Source organism: Micropterus dolomieu, linkage group LG04 (genome assembly GCF_021292245.1).
Source record: "Micropterus dolomieu isolate WLL.071019.BEF.003 ecotype Adirondacks linkage group LG04, ASM2129224v1, whole genome shotgun sequence".
NCBI lineage: Eukaryota > Metazoa > Chordata > Actinopteri > Centrarchiformes > Centrarchidae > Micropterus > Micropterus dolomieu.
The window spans coordinates 33,870,690-33,881,483 of record NC_060153.1 but is presented as its reverse complement, the minus strand read 5'-3'; the positions used below and the strand labels follow the sequence as shown (position 1 = coordinate 33,881,483).

The following is a 10,794-nucleotide window of genomic DNA, read 5'->3' as shown; positions in this document are numbered from 1 at the left end:
AAGATGTTTTACCCTTAGTCAGCACCTCTATACTAGATATGATCAATCTATCTTTATCAACAGGCTATGTACCACAGTACTTTAAAGCAGCTGTAATTAAACCTCTTCTGAAAAAGCCCAAACTTGATCCGGATGTTTTAGCCAACTATAGACCTATATCTAACCTTCCATTTCTCTCTAAGGTTCTGGAGAAAGCAGTTGCTAAACAGCTGTGTGACTTTCTACAGAGCAATAGTTTATTTGAGGATTTTCAGTCAGGATTTAGAGCTCATCATAGCACAGAGACAGCACTGGTGAAAATTACTAACGACCTCCTTATTGCATCAGACAAAGGACTTGTCTCTGTACTGGTTTTATTAGATCTTAGTGCTGCATTTGATACCATTGACCATCAGATCCTATTGCAGAGACTGGAATATTTCATTGGCATTAAAGGAACCGCTCTAAGCTGGTTTAAGTCCTATTTATCAAAACGATGAGTCCTTAACAAGGATCTGTCCTCGGACCAATCCTCTTCACTTTATATATGCTTCCTTTAGGCAATATTATCAGGAAATATTCCATAAACTTTCATTGTTATGCAGATGATACTCAGTTATATCTATCGATCAAGCCAGATGAAACTAATCAGTTAGCTAAACTTCAAATGTGCCTTCAGGATGTTAAAACCTGGATGACCTGTAATTTTCTAATGTTAAACTCGAGTCTCCAAAAGTAGACTAGGAGCCAGAGCGTTCAGCTATCAAGCTCCTCTCCTGTGGAACCAGATTCCAGTTTGGACTCAGGAGGCAGACACCATCTCCACATTTAAGACTTTCCTACCCCCCACCACCCACCCCAAATTCCTGCTGCTGCTAGTTAAAGTGTAAATATGAAGGTTTGGACTGGGACCTCTGCTCGGGTGACATCCTTTGATGTAGCGGGTGATGCTGATGACTGTCAGTGTGAGGATGCTGCCCAGACCAAACACCAGTGTGAAGAACCCGTCCACCTGCAGGAGACAAACAGGACAGGTAACAGGTGTGTCCCATTTCGGGTTCAGGGTCCACCAGGGGCGACCTAAACATTTCAGGTGGGTTTCAGGTGTTTGGTACCTCGCAGGTCCAGATGGAGGAGATGATGTATTCGCTGTTCTGGAAGACTTTGAAGACCTCCACAATGCCTCTGGAGTAGCCGAACACTGAGATGCTGGCGTCAGAGACGGCCAGGTTAAAGGTCAGGTAGTCTGTGGGCTGCAGGGTGGCTCTCTGTCTGTACAGGACGAAGAGGACGATGCTGTTTCCAAACCAGGACAGCCAACCTGAAAGAACCACAGAGACAACAGGTACTGGATCAGGTCCACGTCTGCAGGACACATACTTGCTTCTAGACCACCTGCATCTGTTCAAAGAACATCTGACGTGTTTGTGCTGAGGCATGTGGGTAGTGTCAGGATGTTGTTGTGTCCTTGTGCACCAGGACACTGAGATCCAGAGACACAACAATCAAACAGGATTTACAGGTGAGAAGGTGCCGGACCAGCCAGGGGCGGCCATCGGGAATTTTGGGAACAATCCTGAGTGGCCCGGTTTTTATTTGTCAGTTTCTTATGTTCATCTTTAAAAGATCTGCGACTGCGCCGGCCGGTCAGCTCTCAATATGTTGTTTTGGGGCTGAAGTCAGAGCTGGTAAATGTGGAAAAGAAAGAAAAAGGAAAAAGAAATGTGAGGTGCACAAGAGGCCGCTGAATGAGCCAAATTATCCGCAGAGTCAGGCTCCTGCAGCTGAGGCACACACAGCTCTATTTTATGAGACTGCATCATAGTTTCTGATTACATTTCACTATTTTAGCACTGACTGACTCGGGCTGCCTGACCTGGTCTTCTTCAGCGCAGCGGTGCCTTGCTCATACAAACTGAAGAGACAGGCATAATAAAGTTTCTTGAAGGTCTTCAGCATAATGAATGAACACTAAATATTAAAATTAAAATGTCTTTCTCTGCACCCCCCACACGGCGCTTCCATAAAAGGCCTCTCCGTCTCAAAGTCCCGGGTTGAATTGAGTCCCGGTACACCCCGAGACCAGAGGAGACTGCACACAGGCACATAACACACCTGTAAACAACCAGTCACCTCACATCAGGAGACCGAGTGGCATTATTCACACGTTCCCTCCATCAAAGGTGTCTGTGATCCGATCAGAGAGAGAAACCTGGACTCACCTTCACCAGCTGACACAAACACGCCATGAAGCAGCGTGTTGCTGCTGTCTGGTCCCAAACTTAAAGGTGTTGATGAGAGTTTCTGCTGGTTAGTGCGGCTTTAATGTTTCTGGAGATACGAGGTTTTCCTCTGACAGAAGCATTTAAAGGAGCAGTTTGAGGACTGAGTACTCAGTACTGTGTAGTACTGCAGTGTGTGTGTGTTGCAGCGTGGACCCACCCAGCAGCAGCAGGTAGACTCCGATGATGGTCTCGCCCTGGTCGGTCAGAGGAGGGTCCCTGCCCCCCCCCAGAATGAAGCTGTGGTTCCTCCAGGGGGGGCCGGCGGCGGCGCTGCGGACAGACATGATGGTGCTGGGAGTGAAGCGTGTGAGGAGCCGCTGCTGAAGCTGCTCTGCAGTTAATCTGAGATAATTATAGACTCCTGATCCTGGTTCAGCTCTGAGCTCCCCAGCAGGAGACCAGACCACAGCTCAGAGGTCACGCGGTGGAAAATCCTGAAGAGCAGTAGCACGTATTGGAACGCACCCCGGGGATCGGATTGGCCGATTGACTGATGATGTCATAAACACTGCTGTCTGTTTTGACCTGATTCAGGACCAGGTGTGTGGACATACGAGGAATCTACAGCACACACACATTTCCATTTTCTGCTACTTCATGCTGTGATTTATTTACTGACTTTAGTCCAGTTTTATTTCTGACAGCAGCTCCCTCAGGATGACTTCATCATTCAAGGACTCCAAAACTTCTTCTCATTAAGCCACCTGGTGTTGTACCACCTCTGACCGTGCAGTACATGCATCGAGCTCCAGAGAGAGGGGTAAAATATGATAATGATACAAATATCAATAAACAGGATGATGTAATCGCCCTGCGATGGACTGGCGACCTGTCCAGGGTGGACCCTGCCTTTCGCCCGATGGCAGCTGGGACTGTACGCAGGAGAAGCGGCTGACGATGGATGGATGGTGATGCACTGTGCAGTAAAACTAAGCGTATTTACGAAGTATGTTTGGTGTATTTTACTATTTTTAACGGCCCATAAATGTTTATTCTACAGAAAGGATCTGGATCTGGAGTCTGTCATAAAGTTTTTATTGATTGATTTTATGATTATGAAAAACTCGTGAAGAAGACGGCCTGCTTCAGCCTGACCTTTGACCCCTGAGTGTCGGGGGGGTAATAGGTGCATTCAAGATCACTGACTGACCAGGCGATAGTGAGGTTCCCTGCAGCCGCCTGGCTGCCGCGAGGTTTCAGTGTCATGTGACATGGTGACGTTTTGCAGCGCCGGCGAAAGTAAGACACAATTTCTAACCAGCATGCCTTGTTTCAAGTCCAGCATGCATCACGTTAGGTCAGCGCTGCGCCGCATGAAGTCAAACACTCTTTCCAGAGTCTGGATCAAACCCGCAGGTCTCCCTAATGAATATTAAATAAATGCTCCATGAATCTGTTAGAAAGTCCTGAACGTGGGACTGATATTTTCTGCCAGTCAGAAACTTTTCTGTGGTCTGATATAAAGTTCTGGTTCTTGTCTGTCCCGGGTCTCCTCCAGGCTGCGGGTTCCGGCAGTGAGCAGCAGGGGGCGGCAGCGCACCGCATCGCGCCGCTCCGGTCTCTGCAGCGGCTGAGACACAAACCCCGCCCGTCTATCAGCCTCCCGCTCCTCCGGATCAAACACACCTACAGCTCAGAGACCGGCAGAGGACAGTCCAGGTAAGACCTCTTCACTGTTCACCTCAGATACCTGTACCATGGTCCTGCTGTAGGTCCGTGTGCAGAGGAGGACCAGGGTCTGAGGAGGACTAGAGACAGTCCGCAGATTATTAGACCTGGAACTCCGGAACCAGAATCTGTTTGATCAGATTTAGATTTTAATTTAAACCATTTGTGTTTTGATGAAGCTGCAGACACGTTTAATGACCGCGGGACTTCTCAGGACTTCCTGAACAGACGGTTCAGATTTCAGCCTGTTAACACAGTACTTTACTCAAGTACTGCAAGTACAAATCAGTACTACAGTAGCTACTTTAGTGTTTTCTTTTCATGCAACTTTCTACTTGTACCCACCTCAGAGGGAAGTACTGCACTAAATACTGCAGTACATCTATCTGACAGCTTTACAGAATCAAACACAGGGAGAGTTTATGAAATGTGTTTTGTTATTAATCAAACTTTTCAACAATTTAACACATTTCTAAAGTAAAGAAACCGTCTATTCATTTAATCAACAGAAAATTAATTATTAACTACTTTGATCTGGGAAATCATTTATCAAGTAAAACTTTTCATGGTTTCAGATTAGATAGTACCTTCACTTCAATACTTTAACTACATTCTCCTGATTGTACTTTTACGTTAGTAACGTTCTCACTGGAGCACTTTTACAGTGTGTATTTGTACTTCACTGAAGTTTAGCATCTGAATACTTCTTATAGAAATATGAATAGATCCAGACTTGAATCCTGATCAGTGAAATAGTAAATGTCAGCACAATTTCCCATAATGCAAAGTGAAATCCTCTGAATACTGTGTTCGTGACTCTTTGTTCTCAGTTTGATCTTCAGGATGAAGTCTCTGCAGATTTTTCTCCTGCTGAGTCTCTTCATGCTTTCAGCTCAGCAGCTGGACGAACCCGTCACCTACGCAGTGAGTCCACTGATCAGATAATACACTGATATTTATCAGCGGTACTGGGAAAACTACTCTGCAAAAATACTCAAATTATTTACCAGGTGTGTGTACAAATATGAGGAATTAGACTGTGGACCACACACACACACACACGGCTGACCCCCAATAGTAGAAGATTCGATGCTTCGATGGGCGGAGCCTGATTCGACTGTCAATCTCGCAGTGAAACAAGGATCACGCCATTTTGGCGACATGGGGGTTCTCAACGTCTGATTTTACACAGAACTACCAGTTTTTTCCCAATAAGTTAATATACAGCCTGTTACAATCTACATTTCAACATTTAATGCTGTAAATAAACATGTAAAAAGAATAACACTTCCAATAAATATTTTTAAAGTGTGTGAATAAATCCTAGATTGTAACGCTAACCCTGGATGTGTGCGGTGGCAGCAGAGGAACGCTTGCTGAAGAGACGGAGCTCCAGCTTCACTGGTGTTGTGTCGAGTTGTTCGCACCTCGCGGGACTTTCAGATAATTTCTCACAGTTGATGAACCACACAAAGAATATTTTATCGTTTTTTAACAGTCGCTACTTGAAAAAGACCCGCGAGGAACCGCGGCGTCTCTCATCTCATTGTTCTGTACAGAACGATCCCTGTCAGAGTGCTGTGTGATTTATTACTGACTGAGTTTTAATGGAGCAGAAGGTCGAATGTCTTTCTACATCATGTTTCAGATGTTTCTTATGTAAAAGCTGAAGCTGTCAGACAGAAGTAGCAGCACATTCAAATACTTAAGTAAAAGTACCTCAAAACTGTAGTAAAGTGAAGTACTGGAGTAAATGTGGATGAATTAAGTAACAGAAAGTTAACAATTGAACAGACTGATGAGCAGCAGCTGAAGGGTTAAATTGATGGTTGTGAAAAAGAGCTGCAGGTCCAGATCCTCAAAACCTGGTCTGCCTGCTCCAAGACTTTGAGGCAGGAACATTCAGTAAATCAGAGAAGACAAAACGTAACTCAGTGAAACGACCTGTTCAGTTTGATCATCACATTCACAGTCAAATCCACTGTGCAGCACCCGGGCCCTAGTCCAGATCTGAACCAGGACCTGGGTCAGAAGGTCAAGCCACGAGGCAACCGTGCTAACACCGAGACAAACACATAAATAAGTTTGTGTTTAGTTGAACAGTAACCTGTGTATTTATGCTACAATGAAACATCTTTAAACCAGATGTACAGCCTGCAGGTACTTTCACAGGATTACTGAAACGGTAACAGTCACAGATCTTTAGGATGTGACGTTTGTCAGATAAGTGCAGCTCCAGTTCATTTGATCAATCACTAATCGATAACTAACCTTCTTCTCTGACAGTGTACGGAGGGCTACGAGTTCAACCTGGAGGAGCAGGAATGTAAAGGTGAGTCACACCCTGCTGCAGGTCTCTGACCAATGATTTTAGATCAATGACAAATAATAAAGGGCCACAAAAACCATCTGAGAGACTAAGATCCAACTCCGAGAGTCAGAAGGCTCATTCTAAAGAAAACAACAGTTGGTTTTTCTCTTTTCCAAAAATGAAACAATCTCTTCCACAAGGCCGACCAGTGGGCTGGTGAGGTAATCAGTTATTAAGTATTAGTCATTAATTACCTCAGCTCTGGGAGGAAAAGCCAAGCCTTTGAATAACAGAGCCGTGTGACTGAGTGAAGAGAGAGGAGCAGGGGGCCCAACACAGAACCCTGAGGGGCCCCAGCAGCTACAAGGTTCTGTGCAGGTTACTCTGTAAGTGCCGTCTATCCGACTACGTTTCCCAGACATCAACGAGTGCGAGACGCTGCCAGACGCCTGTAAAGGAGGGATGGGTTGCATCAACCACTACGGTGGATACTTCTGTCTGCCGCTGAACGCCCAGATCATCATCAGCAACAGCGAGGAGGCCCCCCCCACCGTGACCCGCCCCCCCCCTCCTCCACACTTCATCCCCATCCCTGCAGTGCCCAGCCACCGTGGCAACTACCAGATCACCAGACTCCAGGCCGGGCAGACCTTCTACACGTGTCCAATCGGATTCACCGCAGACGAGTTCAACTTCTGCAGAGGTGAGAGACAAAGAAGAGCACCAATCAGAGAGGTCCGATTCACCAGGTGAGGGTCAGCAGTCGTCTGATCAACTGTGGTTATTTAAATGAAGGGCTGGGCCACATACAGACCACCTGCAGGCAACTAGAGCAACAACAGAACAAGTAGAGCAGCTAAAGAGTAACTAAAGTGCAAATAGGGCAACAGCAGAACAGCTAGAGCAACTAAAAACCAACAACAGAACAGCTAGAGCGACTAAAGGACAACTAGAGCAACTAAAGAGAAGCTAGAGCAACTAAAGGACAATTAAAGGCCAACAAGAGCAACAACAACAGATTGTTGATCTTTGTTGTTGTATATATTTATGTTGTCAGTTTATATATTTACATGTACACAATATTCTCTTCCGTTGCGTTACTTCTGCACGGCACAGACCCAGAATAATGCTCATGTATATATCTGTAATGTTGTTCTTCCATATTTCTTATATTTCTACAGTTATTTATGTCGACTGTATGTTTGTCTACGTGTACCACCTTATCACCACAGCAAATTACTTGGCAATAAAGCTCCTTCTGATTCTGAGCAGAACAGCTAGAGCAACTAAAGGACAACTTAAGAGCAACAACAGAACAGCTAGAGCAGCTAGAGCAACTAGAACAGCAGAACAGCTAGAGCAACTAAAGAACAACTAAAGCGCAACTAGAACAGCAGAACAGCTAGAGCAACAGCAGAACAGCTAGAGCAACAACAGGACAACTAGAGCAAGAACAGAACAGCTAGAGCGACTAAAGGACAACTAAAGAGCTACAACAGAACAGCTAGAGCAACTAAAGGACAACTAAAGAGCAACAACAGAACAGCTAGAGCAACTAGAACAGCAGAACAGCTAGAGCAACTAAAGGACAACTAAAGCGCAACTAGAACAGCAGAACAGCTAGAGCAACAACAGAACAGCTAGAGCAACAACAGGACAACTAGAGCTACAACAGAACAGCTAGAGCGACTAAAGGACAACTAAAGAGCTACAACAGAACAGCTAGAGCAACTAAAGGACAACTAAAGAGCAACAACAGAACAGCTAAAGCAACTAAAGGACAACTAAAGAGCAACTAGAACAGCAGAACAGCTAGAGCAACAACAGGATAACTAGAGCAACAACAGAACAGCTAGAGCAACTAAAGAGCTACAACAGAACAGCTAGAGCAACTAAAGCAACAACAGAACAGCTAGAGCGACTAAAGGACAACTAAAGAGCTACAACAGAACAGCTAGAGCAACTAAAGGACAACTAAAGAGCAACAACAGAACAGCTAGAGCAACTAAAGGACAACCAGAGCAACAACAGAACAGCTAGAGCAACTACAGCAACAACAGAACAGCTAGAGCGACTAAAGGACAACTAAAGAGCAACAACAGAACAGCTAGAGCAACTAAAGGACAACTAAAGAGCTACAACAGAACAGCTAGAGCAACTAAAGAGCAACAACAGAACAGCTAGAGCAACTAAAGCAACAACAGAACAGCTAGAGCAACTAAAGGACAACTAAAGCGCAACAGCTAGAGCAACAGCCGAGCAACAGAGTGAGTAAAGTTTTTACGACATGAAACCTTCAGTTTAACACACAGTCTGCTGTTTGATGGTTTGTTGTCATCTGTTGCTGTCCGCTGTTTCTCAGACCTGGACGAATGCCTGCAGTCGTCCTATATCTGTCAGTGGAGGTGTGTGAACCAGCCCGGCTCCTACAGTTGTGTCTGTCCTGAAGGATACCAGGTGCAGGGAACACGCATGTGTCAAGGTACACGCCAACACGCCTGCAGCCAACATGCCTGCAACCAACACACCTGCAACCAACGCGCCTGCAGCTAACACGTCTGGTATTTTAGAGCACTTATATATCCAATATATCCAACAAAATATCCAATATTTTTACCTTGTTTTAAGTTTGATATTAACGGTTTGTGATTTTTAAACATGTAAGTGAAAACTGTGTGACTGAACATCACTGAGTAACTTCTGAGCTTGTAGTGCTACTGTTACAGTAGCTTAGCATTTAGCATGATGCCATTATTACTACTTGCAGCCACAAACTGACATCATTTCAGTGGTTAACATCTGGCCAACAACAGTTTATATATTTTTGGCTAATGTGGAAATATTTACAGCGATGTTGATAAATGTGCATTTTCCCTCAAAAAATAAATAACACATTTGGTAAAACCATCCATCGTCAACTGCTTATCCTGTGTACATGGTCGCTGGGGGCTTGAGCCCATTTGGTAAAACCAAGTCAGGTTACAGAGGCAGGCAAAGGTCATAACAAGGTCAGAGATCCAACACCAGCAAACAAATCCAAAATCCAATGTCCAAAAAACAGGCAACGTTCAAGGGGAAAGAGATGATCTAGAAAATCCAGGCTGGAAACTGGGTCAGAGGGGCGGGACCAGACCCACTAAGTAAGAACTTTATCACACCATCACGGAGCACACAGTCAGAAAGCAAAGTTAGAAAAAAAACTTTATTAACACAATATTATATGACAAACACAACAACAGTACAGGAAGCATGTATACCAACAGAGAAATGAGAAAACAAACAACACCAACAAATAAATAAACACATACATAAATGAAAAGATTTAACGGCAGTTAAAGTCTGTCTATTCAAAAATGAATGCTTTCTTATTTTTATTATCACAACTTCACCAAATCAACAGTTTTACAGATGTTGGAGTCCACATTCAAAAATTATACCAGGAAGCAAGTTTAGAGACAAGAGGAGGGTTTACCAAAATAAAAGAGGTGAACTCTTCCTCCTAAGTGTTAATGCATTAGTTTACATCTATCATTCATGTGTTCTCCTGCAGGCGAACTGACCTGTTGAGAACCTGCTTCTCTAAAATGTGTTATGGTTCTGATGTCGACTTTCTGGTTCTGTCCACAGACATTAACGAGTGTGAAACAGGACCAAACTGCCACGAGGACCAGGTGTGCTGGAACTATTTCGGAGGTTACCGCTGCTATCCCAGAAACCCCTGCCAGGAGCCCTACGTCCAGAACGGGGAGGGGTGAGACTGGGACACTGCGGGGGGTTTGACGGGTCCAGGAGGGGTGAGACTGGGACTCTGGGGGCTTTGATGGGTCCAGGAGGGGTGTGACTGGGACACTGCGGAGGGTTTGATGGGTCCAGGAGGGGTGAGACTGGGACTCTGGGGGCTTTGATGGGTCCAGGAGGGGTGTGACTGGGACACTGCGGAGGGTTTGATGGGTCCAGGAGGGGTGAGACTGGGACACTGCAGAGGGTTTGATGGGTCCAGGAGGGGTGAGACTGGGACTCTGGGGGCTTTGATGGGTCCAGGAGGGGTGTGACTGGGACTCTGGGGGCTTTGATGGGTCCAGGAGGGGTGTGACTGGGACACTGCGGAGGGTTTGATGGGTCCAGGAGGGGTGAGACTGGGACTCTGGGGGCTTTGATGGGTCCAGGAGGGGTGTGACTGGGACACTGCGGAGGGTTTGATGGGTCCAGGAGGGGTGAGACTGGGACTCTGGGGGCTTTGATGGGTCCAGGAGGGGTGTGACTGGGACACTGCGGAGGGTTTGATGGGTCCAGGAGGGGTGAGACTGGGACTCTGGGGGCTTTGATGGGTCCAGGAGGGGTGTGACTGGGACACTGCGGAGGGTTTGATGGGTCCAGGAGGGGTGAGACTGGGACTCTGGGGGCTTTGATGGGTCCAGGAGGGGTGTGACTGGGACACTGCGGAGGGTTTGATGGGTCCAGGAGGGGTGAGACTGGGACTCTGGGGGCTTTGATGGGTCCAGGAGGGGTGTGACTGGGACACTGCGGAGGGTTTGATGGGTCCAGGAGGGG

General features: G+C 46.0%; 2 protein-coding genes across 2 annotated transcripts in view; one reads left to right on the top strand and one right to left on the bottom strand.

The window, feature by feature from the left end:
• Positions 1 to 2,548, bottom strand: part of LOC123969146 (opsin-5-like) — a 4,679-nt gene extending 2,131 nt beyond the window's left edge. The window contains exons 1-3 of the mRNA XM_046046268.1: positions 2,422 to 2,548; positions 1,095 to 1,300; positions 892 to 991 (exon numbers count right to left, since the gene is read on the bottom strand). Of these exons, the coding sequence (XP_045902224.1) occupies positions 892 to 991; positions 1,095 to 1,300; positions 2,422 to 2,548 (433 nt within the window). The remainder of the gene's footprint in view (positions 1 to 891; positions 992 to 1,094; positions 1,301 to 2,421) is intronic.
• The window catches only part of LOC123969145 (EGF-containing fibulin-like extracellular matrix protein 1), a 20,851-nt gene that overhangs the window by 7,239 nt on the left and 2,818 nt on the right, over positions 1 to 10,794 (top strand). The window contains exons 6-11 of the mRNA XM_046046267.1: positions 3,763 to 3,923; positions 4,763 to 4,856; positions 6,219 to 6,264; positions 6,662 to 6,946; positions 8,606 to 8,725; positions 9,871 to 9,994. Coding sequence (XP_045902223.1) covers positions 3,763 to 3,923; positions 4,763 to 4,856; positions 6,219 to 6,264; positions 6,662 to 6,946; positions 8,606 to 8,725; positions 9,871 to 9,994 — 830 coding nt within the window. The remainder of the gene's footprint in view (positions 1 to 3,762; positions 3,924 to 4,762; positions 4,857 to 6,218; positions 6,265 to 6,661; positions 6,947 to 8,605; positions 8,726 to 9,870; positions 9,995 to 10,794) is intronic.